This window comes from Rhinichthys klamathensis, unplaced genomic scaffold (genome assembly GCF_029890125.1).
Source record: "Rhinichthys klamathensis goyatoka isolate OS25496 unplaced genomic scaffold, OSU_Roscu_1.1 h1tg000693l_1, whole genome shotgun sequence".
NCBI classification, from domain to species: domain Eukaryota; kingdom Metazoa; phylum Chordata; class Actinopteri; order Cypriniformes; family Leuciscidae; genus Rhinichthys; species Rhinichthys klamathensis.
In genome coordinates this window covers 782,737-804,549 of record NW_026607120.1, presented here as the reverse complement: position 1 = coordinate 804,549, position 21,813 = coordinate 782,737, and the positions used below count along the sequence as shown (strand labels likewise).

The window sequence follows — 21,813 nt, the reverse complement described above, 5'->3', positions numbered from 1 at the left end:
CATTTATTTCATAATGTGATTTTCCCCCAACTTTCAATTCTTTTACTTCAATGAAAGGTTAGATTTTTTTCAAATTTTTTAAATAAAATATCAAAAGGATTAACAATGCAGATTTATTTTTTACAGCCATCTCTGATCATATTTACAAAGGGGGCAAACACTTTTTCACACCACTGTATGTACATTTCCCATGAATACTTCCAGATGAAGCAGAAAGGTAAGCACCGTTTTATTAAATTACCCATCAACAGAATCTATTTATGACAATGATTGCTATTTAAAATAAAACCACAAATATTTTATTTTATTTTTTTTCCAATTTGCTTCTGTTTACATGCTTTTCTTTCCTATCATTCCTATTATGTATGTGTTTTTATGATTATGTCTTTATCTATGGGATTGAAGCGAATTGATTAGCGCTGCATGACATTGAAAGGTCCTATGTAAATTCAGCTCATAGTTACAAGCCATTAAGGATATCAGCAAAGGCATTTTATCACTGATGTAGGCTATGTATCTGTTGTGACTATTTTCAGAGAGCCATGTTTTTTTTTTCTGTTTTCAATGCAGACGTTATTTCACAATTTTAGCGATGTGTTACATTTATAAAACATGAGGCACAGATTTTTTTTTTGTTAATGAAATCATACAATTTTAATATAGACCGGGGCTAGTTGTCACACGGATATCACTGCATAAATGCTTTTCTCCAGCAGGCATTATCTGTGTTGGCTTCAAATTTAATCTAAACTAATCGAATCTAGTTAAAAATTGATAGTTATATTAATCATATCTAAATAATAATAATAATAATAATAATATCTAAATGTATTATTCTCAAATCCCTGCCAACAGAATGTGTTAAATGAACTGTATATTTTTGCATTTCAGCCTAATTGAAAGATTTAATGTTTAGCTTGTAGACGTCATATCAGGGTGCATTGTGTAATATCACTAGATTTTCAGAAGAAAGAAGACATTTACGCTGACGTTATTTCTGATTATTGTTATTTGTTATAAAAAAGTAACTTACAGGGTGGTTATTGCAGCAACCAGTAGGCTAAGTGACACATAGGTCACCAAATCATGAATCCTCATGGTTTCACATCTGGGCTGCCTGCCCAGCTCATTAAGCATTACAATACCATAAAAAGCACTGACCTTTTCTAGTGCAGTGCACTCTGCAGTGCAGTGATATTTACACATTTCCAAAATTTAAACAGAAAATATCTCTGTTAACTCACTCTTGACTCAAATTTGATTGGCTATACTAGATCTGCCTGCAGATATGCACGTTATGCCGTAGTGTTATGTTTGTGTGTCAACATTTTCCTTCACATAAACTTTAAAGTACAGGACTGGAGAGAATGTTAGTAATGCGAATGTAAGTGTGGGAACTACAGACACTGTGCATGGAATAGCAATCACAGACTCAAGTACATGTGAGCTGGATTTCTAATGTCTCTTATGGCATGAAAGCACAAGGTAACATCAGGATGCAGGCTTCATATTTCAACCAGCTATTGGCGAAGGACGCTCTTAGGTCAGTCAATTGCTCAAAAGCAACACATAGCTCATGGGGAAAAAAGAGGAATTTGTAGGTATCAGATGCTGTTATGAAAGCTGCCAACAGATAATAATTTTTAAGGGATCATAGTAATCAAAAAGGTAGACAAAATTATGCTGCCTTCTAAGATATCTTGTTTTGGCTAAGGCGGCAATCTCAGAATGCATTACCATGAGCTCAGTGAAAAAATCCTTTCAAGGTGCCGGACCGGTCGAGAAACAGATTAGAAATGTTTCATTTAATACCTAAATCATAGATACAAAATTTGTGTTTTTTATGCTCTATAGAGTATTGTGTTGTTAGCTTGTTAACCTGTTAAGAGCATTTTGTGCTAAGAGCATTTTGTGTGATGAACATGTTAATAATTTAGCATATTGTTGGGCATGTGCAGTTTTTTTTTAAAATATTTTGTTTGATTTTAATGCTATTTGAACGATAAAAAAAAATGCGTGTTGTAAAATTTACATCCTGATATAAAATCTTTGATAATTTAGGTCCATCTCTTATGACGTTTCATTTCAGTTAGAATGTTGCCTTTAGATGAGGTCACATTAGCGAAATTTCAGCATAATTTCACGGCAAAAAGGTCCATTGTCAATAGTGTAGCAATACATGAACACAGAATGACCTTTTTCACCCTTGCTTGAAACAGATTCCTATTGAAATTACTTTATTCTGACTGAATACAGAATACATTTACAAAAACAGTAAATGTGACCGCACCTTTAGAAGGTACTAGTTCCCTAGGCAGGCAGCTCTCTAGATTTTGGAACTGAGCTTGTATGTTTTGGCATGTCATGTAAGAAACTGTACATATCCACATCATCAACAGTAGCAGAATCTCACAGATAATGTATGCATTAATATGCATAACAAAGGAAGCCAATTAATGAGAAAATGAAGCCAATGCGCCGATTGTGCCTGTGTAAAGGGGGGAGGGGGTTCAATAGACTTGAAAATTATATGGGAATCCTCCCTCGGAACAATGAGAACTACAGATAGTGGGAGGATGAGATCCGCTGAGCAAGTGAGTGTGTGTTTGTTTGATGAGGTGCTTTAAAAAAGTCATTATTTAGCTCATTTATAATGTCTGAGTTGTGTCATAAATGATACAGTGATATTAATGGATGGTATGTGTGCGTGTGTGGGCAATTTTTATTGTATTGGCCTGTCTCAGTCTCACAGAGGAAGCACAATTAATAGTGACAGGTAGGAGAAATATAAATGGGTTTTGAAATTGCTGTGAAATTATAATTTAAAAGCCAGCTTGCCTGACACCCAGAAATGTCTTTGCACTATAGCTGTAGTGTTACAAATGACATTTGAGTCTGAATGTAATTGTTTTGTTTTAATTTCAAAGATTTTACCTGGTTACCACTTTTATTAAATAAGTACTTATAAAATGTGTGTATTTTTAGCGCCACTAGTGGCACCAAATGGAATTGCAATCTGTTTATTTGAGCAGGCTGACTTGTTTGAAACTTGTTTAAAATGCAATATACAATTCTTGTTAAACAGTTCAAAAGAACATTTGGGGCGTCATCTATTAAAAACAAGCATTTCTTAAACACAACCAGAGCAAATTTCTGCGCAAATCTTTCATTACATCATTATGTAAATAGTCACAGTGGTCACATGTTTTTTTTGTTTTGCTTATTTGTACAATGACAAAAAAAAAATCATTGTGCTCTTGTTTCCTCATTGAGGCCGATTGTGTGTATATATAATGTTTGTGTGTAATCTCACCCAGTATAGCCAGCACAGTGTTGTCCTTAAGCACTTCCATGGAGCCCGAGCAGACAAAGTATATGGCTTGCAGAGCGTCACCCTGGCGAATAAGGAACTCCCCAGGAGCACAGAAAGAGGTTTTGATGATGAGCGACAGAGAGCGGAGACACCCTCGACTGGCCGATTCAAACAGAGGCAGCTGCAGCAGCTCTTTATTCAGGTGCATGGCAATGTCAGCCCGCAGTTCATCTGGGAAGTCCTTCAGAAGCTGGGAAAGGACAAAGATATTTTATTTTAAGTACTTCAAGAGTACACTTACTTCTCATTCTTAAAAAGCATTTTTTTATTTATGTTTGATTATTAAAAAAACAACTGCAGAAAAGAAACTGTAGATCAGTCTTCTACTTGGACTTTAATGGGATATTACATTGGATATCAAAGCAGAGAGAGTGGGTTATGAGTTATGTAACGATTGTAACGTTTTGAATTGGACTCATTAAATACATTGTGAGTGTAAGATGGAATCTCTTGTTTATGAGCACGACAGATATGGATGAGATGGTGAACGAGAGGCGGGTGGAAAGAGAAAATAAAGCAAATGATAAAAGAGATGAGATATTGTGAAACAGAATGAGAGATCATGGTGAAGTGGAAAAGGAATAGAAAAGGATAATACGCTCTAATCTTAGACAGAAGCATCAAATCACATCATTAATATGAAGAAGCCCAATAATATGCAATGGGAATTGGAACCAACTGTTGCATTGAGAAGCTAAAAATTGCATAAAATATAAAATACTATGAGCATGATATTTAATTCCAAGTGTTTATTAGTTTTCCTATATTTTTAAATGCTACAGGTCAATGGGAGATCCAGCATTTCCTATTAAGAAGCGTAACATTCCCATAGTCATAGAAATGATGAATGCAAAATGCATTCTCTGTAAATGTTAACATTTTCTGCTGGAAGTCATGGAATATTGAATATAATTGTGCTTATTGCCTTGAAATAACTGCACTTCAGAAGAGGCACCTTCCACAAATATAGTACATTTCAAGGTCATCATTCCTTACAAATCCAATTTAATATTTATTCATTTTATATACATTTAATTTTGATGTTTATCTAATGTTTATTGCTAGAAAATTGCACACAATTTTAATAAAAATTGTCAAAACTTTGGCAACAGAACAACGGCAAACCCACAACTTGTACAATAGTTTGTCTTCCTGAAGTTGAAGATCATCAAAAATTTCTAAATGTTAAACAACTCTTTCACTAACTGTTATCTGAAAAAAAAGAAAAGAAAAAGATATTCGTACTCTTGGCATCCAGAAACCAAGAAATCCCAAGTGTTCAATGAGTAAATAAGAACAGCAGCTCTCATACACCCACATGACTGCACACACTCATAGTAAAATTATTTATAAATTCTGAACTTGTTTTGACAATGTATTCATGTGTGCGCACAGATTATTGAAAGTTCTTTTAAAGTCCTACCTCGCTGACATCGATGCCGTTGTTGACAGACCACGTCGTCTGAAAGCACTCCAGCATGCGCTGCGCGAGAGCCTTGGGCAGCCGATGCACGCGGATGAAGTCTTTGAGGTCTTTGGTTCGAGTGTGATAGAGCGAGCGCCGTGAGTACATCCGCTGGATAATGGCCGTCACGTTACCGAAGACCGCGGCATGCATGAGTGCTGGTAGGAGACACACAACAAACCAATATTTTAGGTGATTATTTAATGATTTTTAACCATGACATCTGGTGTGTCCAAAATTGTGTACTGTCTGAGTAGGTACTACATTTGAATTTGAACTTTGAGGCCGTTAAAAATGTATGTTCTAGAATAATTTTTTTTTATTTTTTTTTTTTTTTTTTTTTTTTTTTATTATTATATTTAAATTCCTTTTACAAAGACGATACAAAGCACTGCATTACATTAACAACAACAAAACAAAAAAGACAAAACAACAAAAAAAAATTATTAAGAAAGAAACAAATAAAACAAACAAAAAAAGAGGTTCATCAACAAGTAAGAAAAAAACGTACATAGTTCTTAAGAAACGTATTGTTCTTGCTGTTATCAATGAGTTTAAGAGATTTAACTATAATGGAAATCTCAGCAACAAATACATCAAATCTAGGCAAAGTCTTGAGAAATTTGTTTTTGTGAATAAAAAATTTACAATGCAACACAAAGAAATTAACAACATTATCAATGGCATAGTCACTCCCAGAAAAATAAAAAAATATATCTTTCAATGAAAAGTTTAAATCACATTTGATAAAATAAGAAAGATAACAACCCAAGCGCTCCCAAAGAGGCTTAATCACATTGCAGTGGTAGAATAAATGAAGCAAAGTTTCTTTCTCAACCTTACAAAATACACACAGGTCAGAGATATCAACAAAAGAGGCAATTTGTGAGTTGGTTGGGTAAACATTATGAAGAATCTTAAAGTGAACCTCTCTAATTTTATTAGACATACAATATTTCTCTGGGAGTAACCACGCCCTTTTCCATTGAATACTGTCAAACAAATTATTCCAGAAAAATTTACATCGAGGGGATGTGTAAACTTTGTAATGTAACAATAGTTTTATAAGTTTACCATTACATTTTTTATCAATAAATCTAACTCCATCCAATAAAAGCTTGGGCATAATTGTTTTTCTCTCATTAAAGAAAAGGTGTGTTTTAAATAAATGCACATAACTCGGAGACAAAGCTTTGATGACAGAGTTGAAAGTTCTAGCAGGGAGAGGAAAATTATACAAAGTCATAAATTCTTCATATTCCAGTATACTGCCATCATTTTTAAATAAATCCAAAACAAAAACAATACCTCTATCATACCACTTATCAATAAAAAATGATTTGTTTCGGATTAAAATGTTCAAATTATTCCACAGAATTTCCTTATGGGGAGAAAAGTTGTGCACATAACACAATTTCCAAGCAAGTAAAGCCTGTTGGTGAAATTTGGAGAGAGAAACAGGTAATTTAGAAGGGGCGAAATTACATTTCAACAGAAATTCTAGACCACCTGATCTACGAAATATGGCATTGGGGATATAGTACCAAATCGAGCCATTACTGCAAAGACATTTTTTCAACCAACTAATTCTAAAAGAGCTGACTAATTCTTTAAAGTTTAAAACTTCCAGTCCACCCTCAGAACGTCTATTAGACAAAACAGATTTCCTAACTTTGTGAAGTCTGTTCTTCCAAATAAAATTCAATAAGATTTTGTCAATATCATCACAGATTTTATCACTAACAAATAAAGATAAAGAAGACACAACGAGACAAACCCTCTGCTTTAGAAATAAGTACTCTCCCATAGATTGACAGATCTCGTTGCAGCCAACAATTAAATATGGTTCTTGTTTTCTGTATTTTATGTGAGAAATTAAGTTGTTGGCGGAGCAATCTATCTTTAGTTAGGAAAATCCCCAGGTACTTGACACAGTCTTTTACCGGAATATCATGCATCAATGGTTGTTGAGTGTCGTAAAGACAGAATAATTCACACTTTGAAACATTTAAATATAAGCCTGAGGCAGCAGAAAAAGAATTAATAATATTGATACACAAGGGAATTTGACTTTAATCTTTAAGAAATATGGTTGTATCATCAGCCAATTGAGATATTTTAAATTCTTTACCAAATAAAGAAATACCTTCTAAACTGGGATTTTGTAAAATTACAATTGATAACAGTTCAACAGCTAACAGAAAAAGAAATGGAGAAATGGGGCAACCTTGGCGCACTCCTCTATCGCAATTAAAACGTTTAGTAGTTTGAAAGCCAACCAGCACTGAAGAGTTAATGTCATTATAAAGCATGCTCACCATGTTGATAAAGTTACTTCCAAAACCAAAAAGGCTAAGAGATTTAAGCAAAAATTGGTGCTCTAAAGAGTCAAATGCTTTATAAAAATCCAAAAACATTATAATAGCTTCGGAATCAATATTCTCTGAATAATCAATAAGATCAAGAACTAATCTTATGTTGGAGCTAATATGCCTATTTTTCATAAATCCATTTTGTGTTTCGCCAATTATACTATTAAGGCCAGATTTTAAGCGAACTGCCAAAATTAAAGCAAGTAATTTATAATCAACATTTAACAGTGATATAGGTCTCCAGTTTTCAATTAAAAGTGGGTCTTTATCCGTTTTGGGGATCAAGGAAATAAGACCCTGCTTCATTGAGGGAGTCATCTCTCCTTTTTTAATACAGTCTTTAAACAAACTATGTAGAGGATGCTTTAAAATGTCCCAGAAATGTAAATAAAATTCAACAGACAAGCCATCAGTACCTGGAGATTTTCCCCTCTTCATAGATTTCAGTGCATCCTCCATTTCAACAATAGAAATATCAGAATCACAAAGTTGCTTAAAATCTTCCTTAATACCCGAAATCTTATGAATACTCAAAAGGAAGTCGTCCGATTTCCGATAAGAAAACTGAGAAGTATACAATTTTTTATAAAAGGAATATACAAAGGTTGAAATCAATCCTGGATCTGTACATACAACACTATCAATGTTTAAGGCAGAGAGGGATGTCTTTTTACGATTTCTTTTTTCAAGAGCAAAAAAGTAATTAGTGTTTTTTTCACCCTTCTCGATCCATTTTGCTCTAGAGCGTATAAAAGCACCTTTAACAATCTCTGTGTACATATCTTCAATTTGCAACTGACATGTGCTCAATTCTACCTCATCCTCTTCACTGGGCTTTTCCTTCTGCATTAACACACTTAATCTTTGAATCAGTTCTAATTCTTTAATGTTTTTTTCTCTTTTAATTTGCTTACTTCTATTAACAGCAATGGCTCTAACCCTAAATTTAAAAAACTCCCAGCTAGAGCCAGGGTCGCTTTCAGTACTACTAAACATAGAGTTAGCTAGCTGAATTACACTTTCATTAAATTTGTCATCTTCCAAAAGACAACAGTTAAAATTCCAGTAACCCCTTGTTCTGTTTAACTTACTGCCTTGAGCAAGATTCAAAGAAATTAACATGTGGTCAGTAAACGGGGCAAATTGATGATTAACAGAATGTACATCTTTCAAAATAGCGTGAGAAATTAGAAAAAGATCAATTCTAGCTTTAAGCGATCCAGCTTTGTTGGACCAAGTAAAGCCTCTACAGCCATCGTTAAAGAAACGCCAAGCATCCGCCACTGAAAGATTTTCACACAACCATAAAATAATATTATCAGGTGAATTAGAAGTAGGCCTAGTTCTTATAGGAAATCTATCTTGCGCGTCGTCAGGGGTTTCATTAAAATCTCCGGCTATAATAAAATAAGCATTAATAAAACGATTTTGTATACTTGTAAGCTTAGCTCCCAATTCTTTAAACATGGATGCATTAGCATTTCGGGAATTGTGCCCATAAACATTACATAAAATAAATACCACATTTTCGATCTTGCATACCAAAATGATCCATCTACCCTCATCGGATGAAAAAGTTTCTAAAATGTCTCCCCTAAATTTATGCATCAAAATTAGAGTACCAGCAGAACGATTGGATCCGTGACTCATAAAGATTGAATTACCCCACTGAGTTTTCCAAAAATTCTTGTCTGATTCACAAGAATGACTTTCTTGAACAAAAATAAAATCGGCATTACAGCGTTTACAATACAGAAATAACGCTTTCCTTTTCGAATGATCTCTTAAACCTCTAACATTAAGAGAGACTAAATTAAAAGAAGAAAACTCAAAAGAATGCATGAACACAGATTAAAACAAATGCAGTGCAAAGTTCTAGAATAAATGTGTGTAGTATGAATGTAATCCGGACGTACTACATCCGCCATGTTGTTACTTTTTAAAGAAACACTATGCAATATATACTGAACACGTAAAGCATGCACATGACGTCACCGTTTTCACAAATTTGCATTTTTGTAGTTTACACAGAGACAATATCGTTATCGTTTTCAAATGTTTGTGTTTTCAGGCCTCCAAATCAGCAAAAATGCAGAAAACGTTTTCCGTTTATAGTTGAAAACACTGTCATGTAAATTGCCCCAGAGGCAGATTGTCATTTACACGTGGTGTTTATTACACCTAGCTAACAAAATTGAAAACCATTATTACGTTGCAATGGACAGTCATTCACCTGTTGTGCATCAGAATGCATTCAGGTTTATGCCACAAATGCAATCTCCAATCTTTGTGATCTCCACATGTGACTGGATTCACCCGATCTAACCAGAGATGGATTTTAAGTGGCATTTTCATTTAGTCATATAGTGAGAAAGTTTTAGCATCTTACACCAGCCTGTTTTCTTTCTATTGTTTATCTCATTGTCAGTTGACAGCATGCTGGTTTGCAGCTCAATCCGTTTTGTTCATCTTTTCAGTGTTTACATTTTCGACTGCATATATTCTGTTCAGCGTAACTACTTTCACTCCACCACCAAACTCTGTATCATCTATTTATTTAACATCGTGAACTTTGCCAACATGAGTGTAAACAATCAAGAAGGACTGGAGAGTGTCTACATAAAGTGTCTGGAGAGTGTCTTCCATTGTTGCGGAAATTGCAAGCTGCTCTTCTGTTTGAGAACTGTCCTCAGAGTAAGTGGCTGCACCTGGGTTATGTGCCTTTTGAGTGCTTGGATGAGGTTTGTGCTGAAATCCATGAAAATCTTCAAATAGGGCTACAAAATGAATATGAGCAATTAAATCCTGGTTCAATCACCTGATTCCTGTAGCAAGGACAAATGAGTTCTCTTGCTGAATTGTTTCTCCAATACAGCAGTGAGATTATATGAAGACTTTTTCTTTATTCTTGAATTTCTATTTATTCTTGAGTCCCAAACTGTGCAGCCAGTATGAAATCAAACATACTTAAACAAGTGGTATCCACATCCATTTTATCACGCTATACTCTTACTCATTTCTTTCTATTTTTATTTCTCTGAATGAATTTTAGAAGACATTTTTAAAGGGAAAGTTTACTTTAAAAATAATAATTTTATCATCATTTACTCACCCTCATATTGTTCCAAACCTGTATGACTTTCTATCTTCTATGGAACATATTTTTATGTTCTTTCTCCATTCAATTAAAGTCAGTTGGGTTCATCTTTTGTCCCTATTGAATTTCATTGTATGGAACAATAAAACACATTAAATATTTTTGAAATATTCATCTTTTGATTTTTGTATCTTTTACATCTTCAAGGTTTAAAACAACATAAGGCATGAAACAGAAGCTACGATCTTTTCTTCCCTATTACGATGTACAGTATATCAGAGTAAATATAAATCATTAATAATAAATACTGCAATAGCAGCAATTATCGGGGCCAAGCGCTAAGACAATAAGACATGCCAACATGGCTGGGAGTGTCAGACCAACAGCAACAATGAGAAATTAAAGACATTTAAAGATGATTTTTGGCAAAATGGCTGAAAAATCATTTATACTGTAACTAAAAATATGAATTAATGGATTATCAAGACACATACAGAGTTTTGTAACGGTACACCAATGCATTCCGTAAAGTGTTGCATTTAATATTATGATATTATTTTGTAATTAATGGCAATGACCTTGTTTTGTTCTATGATAGCGCCTCCAAGTGGCGCAGTTCCACCACTTTTTTTGTGTGTTCTCAGAGTGAGCCCATACATGTGTGTGTCAAATTTGGTGAAAATATCTCATTTTGTTTTGAAGTTATAGACATTTATATGTATAAACCCATAAAAAATGACCCACACCTGACTTTGTTTGCATTTTCTTGCCACTTACTATTGATATTTTGTCATTTGGGCTATAATGTTGAACCAACGACGTATGTTTCCAAACTTCCTACGGTGGTTTCGTCTCAATTGGTCTAACGGTTTCGAAGATATTGGCAAATGTTTTTTAAGCGCTAAATCACAACGCTACACAAACCGTAAGGCGAAACCTAGCAGGTTTGATATCGTTGGACTCGGCAAGGATTCAGGAACCTAAGGAGATTACCCCCGTGAAAATAAGTCGACCACACCCAGAGTTATAAGCATTTGAAACATTTATTTTACCACTAGGTGGCGCTGGTTTGAAACTTCTAAGGCTCCTTCAGGCCATCGTACTGATGACCCATACCGAGTTTCATAACTATACAATCATGCGTTCATAAAATACAGCATTTTGGTACAAAATTCAAAATGGCCGACGCCTAAAATGGTCGATATGGTCAGTCGACTCGCCATGACGCCCTGAATCTAACGAGACCACTTTTATGATTTTTGGACAAACGTTCAGAAGTTATAAGTAAAATTAGGCATTTTTCGTATCTGCGGACCAATAGGTGGCGCTGCGCTGAAACACAGCATGTTGCCTCAGGTCTTGCTTGTGATTAGATGTACCAAGTTTGGTCTGAATACGATAAAGCGTTGCGTAGATACAGTCTTACGTCTGTTTTTGCAAACACTACGTAAAATTAGTTAGCGCAGTATTCAAGAACGGTATGACGAATCGACATGAATTCCGTAACTTTTTCTCGGCATGGTCTGAAGATGATCTGGTTCAATTTTAGTGAAAGTCGGAGCAACGGCCTAGGAGGAGTTCGAAAAATTTGTCGTTTGACGTAATTATGGTAATTTTTAGTCTAAGGCATATCAGTGTTCCCCAAATACCCTCTGTGTGTATGATCTGTGTGTGTGGTTAGGAGCCCAGCTGTCAGCTGGCTGTGACAGTAATGGCCCTTAGTGTTAGGATTGGTGACAGATTGATTCAGTGTGCATGTATGTGAGTGTGCATGGATTCAACCAGCCTTATTTGCCCCTCTTAAGTGCAATGAAGCCTGAGTCTCTCTCTTCATGGCCCAGAGGACATGCCTTAAAATTCAGTCCACTGTCACAACATCTCCCTCGAATCCACATGGGGCACATGCAGCCACAAAAATCATTACAGCTGTCCCAGCAGATAACAAGTAGCTCCATTTCTGTGGCATTCGAATCCTAGCGGTCAAGTTAGCATAAAACAGCTAAGAGTACCCAACGTAAGCAGCCTTTTACTAAGAGTCTAGACAAATATGCCAACATTAAGTTTTGAACCATACAAACAAATACAGACTGAATCAAATCCCTTGTTTTGCAAAGAAACAATCAATGCAACATGCCGTGAGACATACTGAATGTTGGCCAGTGACATAAATAGGTAATTGCAGGACTATTATACAAATATGCACTGAACAATCATGTTTCTAGAAATATGTTTAAGGTAGTGGTCGATGGTCAGTGCTGGATAGTTACTGATTATACGTAATCTGGATTACATAATCCGATTCCAAAAATTAAATACTTGTAATTAGATTACATTACATTTTAAAATACTCATAATCAGAATATTCACTTTTTTATTGATCACATATATTACTTAATATTCACAAAATGCCAGTAAATTCATCAGAATTCATTGATTATCCCTAATTCTTCTTTTTTATTCTTGCACACACAAAATAAAAGTAGATTTACCTCCGGTAGATTATTATTATTATTTTAAGTAGTAAAAAATTCCTGAAAATTGTTTTCACAAAAAAATATTAAGCAGCAAGAAATTGTTCAAATGAGCACCAAATCACTATATTAGAATGATTTCTGAAAGATTAGGTGACACTGAAGAATGGAGCAATGACTGCTGAAAATTAGTTTCAGAATTTTGCCATCACAGGAATAAATAACATTTTAAAATTTTAATAATATTCAAATGCATTTAAAAAAAATCTTACCAACCCAAACTTTTAAACAGTAGAGCACAGTATTATAGATATTTTAAGCTGATCAAGAAAAAAAGAACACTTAATTTCAGGTATCAAAAGATTAAATTATCAATATTTGGAAAGGGTTATTGGCACATCTATGTAGTGAAACATTATAAATTCAAACCTCACAATCATTTAAAAACGTGTATCTGTGTTCTCTTGCAATTACCTCCAATCAGCATGGTGCAGATAGAGAAGATCTTCTCTGAGTCAGTATTGGCTGAGACATTGCCAAAACCCACGCTGGTCAGACTGCTTAAAGCGAAGTACAGGGACGTCACATATGAACTCCGAATCGAGGGCCCGCCTCCCAATACGGCTGCAGTCTGTCCAGCATTTGAAGTGCCCACCGGACCTGCTCCTGTTGTGTTCCATTGGCTCAAGTTCCACACAGACTCATGTCCCACTAAATCAGTGCCGCTTCCCTGGCTTGAATTGACCACCAATCCATCCAAGATGGTGGGGCGCAGTGATTCAGGAATGAGGGATGCAAGAGGGGACAGGAAGTAGGGGGTGCCCAGACGTTTACCCAGCTCATGCAACCAGCCTATTAGAAAGAGGAAGAGAAAATGTAAGATGACACTTTTACATTTACTATTTTGCAGACTCAATTATTTTGGCCAGTGAAATTATCTACAATCCTAATATTATTGTAGTTTTGGTGATGGTTTTATAATCTAATTTATTTATTTTTTTCATTTGTGTTTGGCACTAACTACCCAAAATGTAATTGATTTGGCACCCCTATAAGTTTTTCAGTGGGTAAATGGCCACTCTCAGAACTGAGCAGATATAGAGCAGTTGTCCCTGTCCATGGTGCTGAACCTGAAGCATTTTTAACATCAGTTGGTTAGCAGTAGGCTGGAACTTCTTTTGGAGACTCTACTTTTGTTCCCCATGGGACTGATTCTCTCTCTCTCTCTCTCTCTCTCTCTCTCTCTCTCTCTCTCTCTCTCTCTCTCTCTCTCTCTCTCTCTCTCTCTCTCTCTCTCTCTCTCTCTCTCTCTCTCTCTCTCTCTCTCTCTCTCTCTCTCTCTCTCTCTCTCTCTCTCTCTCTCTCTCTCTCTCTCTCTCTCCATGCTTGTTTGTCTGTAAGCTTCTAGTTTGGAGGTAGTATGTGGCATTAGAAGTGATATTTTGGAAAAACCAGAAAAAGTCCCAAGGGAGATGGAGAGAAGTGTGAAAGGTCAGAAAGGGAATGAAGATTGAGAGGAAAAAAAGTGCCAGAGAACCTTTAGCTAGCAGTTGTCAATCACACAAAACCTTCACAAATACACAAACACACACAGTTTTTCATGTACACAGCGACCAGCTCCAGTTTACAAGACCTTTCTCATGTACACATACACCAGAAACCTTGGTCATTCCTTTCCTGACATATAACATCCAAAGTCTTCCCTTCGTTGACTGTAATACATCCTTATATGCTAATAGGCAGAATTGTCTTTCATGATGTCCATGGCCAAGATATCTGCTTTCTAACTTTCCTCATTTCTCTCACTTTCACTTTTGCTTTCAGAACCAATATCACTTATTGACCAGATTTTTTAAAAAGTATATAAAGTATTTTAAACCTTGACTACTACTAATAGTATGTAATAAGTACCATTAAATATTTACATTGAGAAAGATTTGGTAAGTGTTATAATTGCACCAAAGTGTTATAATTGCTCCATTACACTAATTGTATTCCCAGCAGTATCCCACTGTATCTCAAATAAGACCTAACCTCAAAGTAAAATAATTGCTTTAATACTTAATAATATTACATATAATAGGTTTCATTTTTATATGGTAGTAATGATTTTAGCTGGCAGGAAAAATGTGCATTTAAAGAAGGACCTACATTGTTAATATTTTAAATAACTAAATCTTAAGCTATTTCATTTTAGTTAAATAATGTTCCTCACACATTTTCAAGATTACATCTTTTAATTTTTAACAAGTAATGTTAAAATTGGCCCAGAATCACAACCATGATTAAATAATGTATATTTTAAGTAGCTGCATTCATATTAACTTACCAACAATCAACAATGTAGAGGTAAAATAGATATTATTTTATATTTAAAGGCATCAAAACTTAAAATTTGCATGTGTGTGTGTGTGCTCCTGGTAAACCCTATGTTATGTGGAAAAAAAATGTCCCCACAAAGATGGCAATATCCATCTTTTGGAGCCAACTCCAAAATCCTTGTTGGGACATGTTTGGTCCCCATGAGGAAAACAGCTTATAAATAATACAGAATGATGTTTTTTGAAAATGTAAAATTGTGATGGTAGGGTTAATGGATAGAATATACAGTTTGTACAGTATAAAAATAAGTATGTCTATGGAAAGTCCCCAGAAAACATGAAAACACATGTTTGTGTGGGTTGACTGGGTGAAGCTGGTGTGTTAGTGAGAGATTCCTCCAGATACCACAGAGATTTATGCCCGCTTTCCTGTCACGTTATTTGTATTATTTGAGATTTTGACAATTCAATTGCACTTGATGACAGAGTGCATTTTATTTTGTGAAAAACAGCCATCAACCCGTGCTTGACATACTTACAACCTTTTAGAATGAATAGCGCAAATGTATACATGCAAACAGCATCACCGAAGATTAATTTATACCATTAATGCCACTGTTGGAACAGCCTATCAAGAGATATACTCTACATATCCTGCTGTATATTTAGGATGAAACTATGATTAGAAAATTGCAAATGAATGTAAAAATGGTGTCTCAGACCACAAAGCTTACATTGGGTTGTAAATCACTGCAGGAGGGACAAAAGGACAAGTTCACATGAAAGCTTACTTTCAAGCTTACAGGATCCTCAAGCAGAAATAGAGGGCTACCGAATCAGTGTTGGTTGAGGAAGATGAGGCAGATTGATGGGCAAGAAGAGGATATTAAAATTCCTGTCATAACAAGACTAAAAAGGATAATATATTTATAATAGTGGGCAATCGGTATTCTCTTCCCAACCACTTAAAAAAGAATCAAGAAGTTTGCTGATTTGACACTGGGATTTTTGGAGCCAACTTGAAAATCCTCTCTAGTCTCTCAAGGTCTGCCTGGCAGCTAGCCATTAAAAAAAACAGTGTTCTGCTGAGGTGATGGCAGTGAAGAGAGTGATATGGAGAAAAAAGACAGAGACAGAGGCGCAGAGCAACAAGAGTTCAATCAGCTCCTGGAGGAACCCTCAGAGAAACCTTTCATCATTGATACAGCAGAACTCCAATCCATTTACATTCTTTCATTTCCCCATTTCCAACAAAGATAGACAGCACTACTCAAAACTACTTCAATATTTCATTACTATCAATAACACTATCTCAAGATTCCACAAATAATAATAGCTGTAAAGAGCCAATCTGAAACTGGTACTCACCAGATATAAAACAGCTTTTTGTAAATCTAGAACATTTACAATATTCTACATTCACCATTTGAAAGCCGAACTGTAAAAAAAATTGAGTCTCATTACACATTGGATGTGTCATGTATTTCAGTGCTAAATATTCCATCTGATGTGCAGAATGCTACAGACTTCCATTTCCACTAGCAAAACTAAATGTGTCAAGACAGCCTCATGTGCTTAATATTTAATGGCTGGCCAATGTAAAACTGGGCAAAAGGGAATGGTGTGTGATATTGTTGGCAAGTTGGCAACACCAGCAGAGAATGGATACTGGAGTAGTATCCTTGCTTTTCAGGAGAACATGTGGATGAAATTTAAACTGCTGGCCAGTAGCCAGTGTGGTATAGTGGTCAGTTAGGGCTCAGATGTGCCTGAGGTTACTACTGATGCTGAGGCTAATCAGAATTGCTTTCATTAGACATGACAGATGGTGTTAGACTGTGGGCATATTGTAGGGGATTTTCTACTAATAAATTCTCAAATAATATGTGCGAATAGGTTGGACACACCCATATTTTAAGGAGGCTTTTGTGTATGACAACAACACCAAATGTTAGCCAAAGCCACTTATGGATCTCACCAAGTATCAGGAATTGAACGAATTAATGTAAATTAATTGATATATTATATCAATTTACATTTATATATGGGTGTGAATCTTTTAATCAATTCACAAATCATTGGTTTCTGTCAATTCAGTTTAAAAATTGGTTTCTATCGATTTAATTTAATCGATACACTGAACATGATTCGATTCAGTGACTGAGCAATATCACACAGGCATGAGTGCAGTTGTAAGTAACTGGATCAACAGCACGATTAAACGAGTGAGTAAAAGCAATATGTTAATATTGAGTAACTTACATTTTAAACCTTTTAGATTTATTTTTTTATTTTGTTGAGATCAAAGCAGTCTCACTGCAGTGACCGTACTGAATTTATTAATGTTTTTGACCGAATCAGTTGAATGATTGATTCAATGACTCAGTCATAAAGACAGTCATTTGTCGCTACCTACTGCTGTAACTATGTAACCTGCAGAAACAGTCAGTAAAAAGGCTAATCAAAATAGAGGGCCATAACTAAATGCGGTCTAGATCATATCAATGTCATCATACACTCTTCTGTGCACTACAGCCATTTATTTTACCCTTGGTCTTTTTTTCTCTTTCATGTGGAGAGCAGCACATGGGAGACCGAGAGAGAGGTTCATTTCCAGTCAAATTGATACAGTAATTCACTTGTTCATGAACAAATGTGAAAAAGGTAAGTTTGTTCAGAGTTAGACTTGACATGACGTGAAGATAATGTCTTATATCGGAGACTGTCTCATCAGGTCTTTAGAGGTGCGCCGGTCAAGAGCCAGAGAATGTTCTGTCCTTCTAACAAAACGCATTACGTCTGGCTTGTTTTTCAGTCTACCTGATTTGAAAAGTCATTTGTAATCTGAACTCTTTTTGTAAGGCACATGAAGAGGTTGTCGTACATTTTCAATGTAATAAGAATGTTAGTGGACAGACATCTTCAATAATGATCCTTGTGTATGAGACACTGTGAAAACATATACAAAATAAGGCCAGCATCTGATCTGAAGCAGTACTTATGCTAATATCCTAACTGCCATTCAGTTTTTTTCTTTTGTTGTTGTTGACTTTTTAATTTCACTTACATTATCTGGTTTCATAAAACATCTAGTAAACATTTTTTAAATCATAATTTTTGATTTTAGCTCAGCCAGTTCAAGGGAAAAACTGACCTAAAGAATCTGTTTAAATAAATTTGAAAGTTTGATACAGCTATGTTGACAGTTTGTAGATATGATACTCACCAATGTCCCAGGAACCAGGGCTGTTATTCTCAATCTCGCTGCGCCCGATTACGTACCAGACACAGGCCATCCAATGTGCCAGCAAGGCAAACATCGACATAAGTAATGTGAGTACAACTGCACTGTATTGGGAGTAGCGCTCCAGCTTTTGCAGCAAGCGTAGAAGCCGTAATAATCGAACAGTCTTCAGCAGATGAACTCCAAAGTACTAAACACACAGAGATGGAATGCATAGCTCAAAAGAAAATTATAGTATTAATAATTACTTAAGATGGCATGCCCAGCAGCATCATATAAAATATGGTGTGTGTGTCCCACAAAGCTCTGTGTGAGGCCCATTAAAGGCACAGTATGTAGTTTTCGCTGATAGAAGTCACATATTCAAAACAATAACAAAGGCGTAGCTTGATGACGCTGTGAAGGAGCGTGGAATTCTGGGAGTTGTCACCTTTACCTCCAATGCAAATCAATCCGACGTGGAAATGACAAAATTCACAGCCGAACCAATGAGGAGGGACGCTACACTGGTTAAAATTGCAAATTTATCTGTATTTAAACATTTTTGGAATCATTTGGGATAACGCAAGTACACAAGTGAACAAAATATATAACACTGTGCTAGTGGTTTTTGGATATTTATATGCAAAAATCTTACATATTGTGCCTTTAAAAAACTATTTAAACACAAATACATAGATACTTAAAACTGTGAATAAACAGTTGGCTCAAAATTGCATAAAAATAAGCTAAATTAACATACCACGCTGACATTGAAGGCATACAACAGGTCAAAAGGTAGCGCAGCAATCAGGTCCACGAAGAGCCAGGTTGTGACATAATGCACACAGATAGATCGTCCATCATACACCACCTGGCCTGATGTGCTCACAAATGTGGTGCGGAAGTTTAGCAAAATATCTGTCACAGGGAAAAAAAGAAAAAAAGAGAAGAAATTAATAAATGTATTATTAAAGCACAGAAAACTGTATTTTAATCATTACCTCGTTCAGTGACAGGTTATATAAGTCTGGTCTGGGTAGTGACTATAATACTATTTAATGGAACATACACATACAGTAGCACTTAATAGAAGCTCAGTTTAGTAAATGGCTTTAGGCACTTCTTTGCAAATGTTTTGATGATACAAAGAGTTTTTTTCTACATTATGAAATTGTGTTTAATGGGCAGAAACAGATCCTGTCATTAAACACTAACTGCCCTTAAGCAGTGCTAAAAAGCTTATCCACACACTGTGGATTTCTAATATAAAGGTGATGGCTGGAGATATGATGTTTTGTCTAATTGATTTGTATACGAGTATATCCTTAACCTGTATGGCAATAGAGGGTATGCGCGTGACGTCACCATCGGGTGGAGGGACTGCGGTTACGCCCACTAAGTGGCAAAAAGACTGAATGGCAGCATTTGTTTTCAGCCTGAATGGCGCGAAAAACACATCTAAAACTGGTAAGAGCTTTGCGATTGACTGTACAACTAGATTTGACAAGAAATCTGAGGTATATTTTTACAGACTGACGAAAGCTACAGAACAGAGAACCAAATGGATCGCTGCAATTCATAGAAACAACTGGACTCCAGGCAGCAAAATATGGATTTGCAGTTATCATTCTGTGTCAATATGCTGAATTTAGGGGTAAAACCATTCCCTAGGCTATATATTGTATTGTTGTTCTATAGTATTGACAACTCATCAATTAAATAATTATCATCGTATATTCTGCATAATTGGACGTTTTAAATAAACACTGACAAAAAACTATATAAGTTTTAAGGCTGGACGATATGACGATATTTAACATTGATTTAAGTGATCACATGGATTTAGACCTACCTATATTGTATTTATATAAAGGAAAATTTGCTTTATGTATTTCCCCGGCGTGGAAATCAGGCACATATAAATGTCAGGAAACATGATTCCTGGCTGCATGTCAATATCCATGATCACTGGATCTTTGGTAAGTTGTAAGGAACACTATATCGAGTCCAACCTTTAGTTTAAACTGATTATTTTTTGTTTTACTTGTGTTTTTGCAGTTTCCCCTATTAACTCCAGTCATGCAGCAGCTCTTTTGCCACTCAGTCCAGCTGAGGGGGGCGTGTCCCGACAGGAAAGTGACGTCAATGCATACCCTCTATAGCTACAGATAGGAATCTTACTTTACTCATAAATGAATTAGAAAAAATCTTCTGAAGAGTTATTTTTGAACTATAAAACATATCTTTAGCATTTGTATTTGCTGAACTGTCCTTCAAAATCTTTTCAGTTTCTCGTGTTTTTAAGGCTTTATAATTGCTAGATGTGTTTTAATGACGTTTGCTTAGTAACATCTTGAACTTTTTACTAGCTCCGAGAGTAATTGAAAGATGTCTGGCAGTATATCACCTCTGTGATATAAAAGACTGTCTGCACAGCACAGAAACCAGAACAATAACAGAATTGTGTTACAATTCTGGGTACTTTATTAGCAGGCAATGGGATCAAACGACATTTAATATCACCCAGACAACATTACTGAGACAGAACTTTTTTTTTTTTTTTCGCTAAACTAATGACACTACAAAAACTATAGCCTTACCTAACATGAAAAGGATTTCCACAAGGATGTCGCTCACACTCGGTGGACTTCTAGGGGTCGATGACTCATCCCGTCCACCAACAACAGTGAAACAAACATTGTAGGGAACAGTAACTGCTACATAAAAGGTCGCTAACAGGATCAGCCAATCCCAGCCAGCTTTGAAGGTGCCATAATGGAGAAGAATGAAACGGCTCTTCTGAATGGCTGCCACTTTGTACTCTGGGATGGGCGGCTTCTCGCCAAACATGTTCTAAATGAAGCAATGTTCAGACAGAAATGTTTAATGAATTTTTAGTTACATTTTTAACTTTAATCAATATTTCTATAAACATTATGCTGTGTGCTGCTCAGTCACAATGAATTAAATAATCCAATACCTTTGAGAAGAAGTAAACAACCTGAAAAGCCACACTGATGACTTTTTCTCATAAGTGAACACAACATTGTTCATCTATTTATTTAGCTTTACAAATTCATTGTTGTATTTTATACTTCTGTAATACTTGAAATATTCAATGCCAATGGTGTAAATATTGCACTGCTGAAGTTGTGCATGCTAAGGGTTAATCCAGGTTTATAGCATAAGACATTGTAACTGAGAGTTTAAGGACTTACATTGTTGATCTTGAGTTTGCTCTTGTCTTGTTTCTGCAGGTGTCCAGACAGCTGGTAAAGCACAGCTCTACTGCGCCGCCGGTTGGCATTGAAGCCCGGTGGCCGCGTGACCTTGTGCACCTCCAACCCCGTCTCCACGTCTAAGCAGAGAACAGCCATATATCATTTTTATTGATTTCATTTCAATTTTTTTTTGCTCAACACAAAATAACATCAGGGTATTCTAGAAAAAAAACAAAAAAAACACATGTAGCTTTACTGCGCATCAGT

At 35.6% G+C, this 21,813-nt stretch overlaps 1 protein-coding gene across 1 annotated transcript in view; it reads right to left on the bottom strand.

Moving 5' to 3' along the window:
* Nucleotides 1-21,813, bottom strand: part of kcnh3 (potassium voltage-gated channel, subfamily H (eag-related), member 3) — a 208,873-nt gene that overhangs the window by 21,399 nt on the left and 165,661 nt on the right. The window contains exons 4-10 of the mRNA XM_056242113.1: nucleotides 21,544-21,683; nucleotides 20,926-21,178; nucleotides 19,086-19,243; nucleotides 18,326-18,533; nucleotides 13,253-13,630; nucleotides 4,797-4,996; nucleotides 3,314-3,563 (exon numbers count right to left, since the gene is read on the bottom strand). Coding sequence (XP_056098088.1) covers nucleotides 3,314-3,563; nucleotides 4,797-4,996; nucleotides 13,253-13,630; nucleotides 18,326-18,533; nucleotides 19,086-19,243; nucleotides 20,926-21,178; nucleotides 21,544-21,683 — 1,587 coding nt within the window. The remainder of the gene's footprint in view (nucleotides 1-3,313; nucleotides 3,564-4,796; nucleotides 4,997-13,252; nucleotides 13,631-18,325; nucleotides 18,534-19,085; nucleotides 19,244-20,925; nucleotides 21,179-21,543; nucleotides 21,684-21,813) is intronic.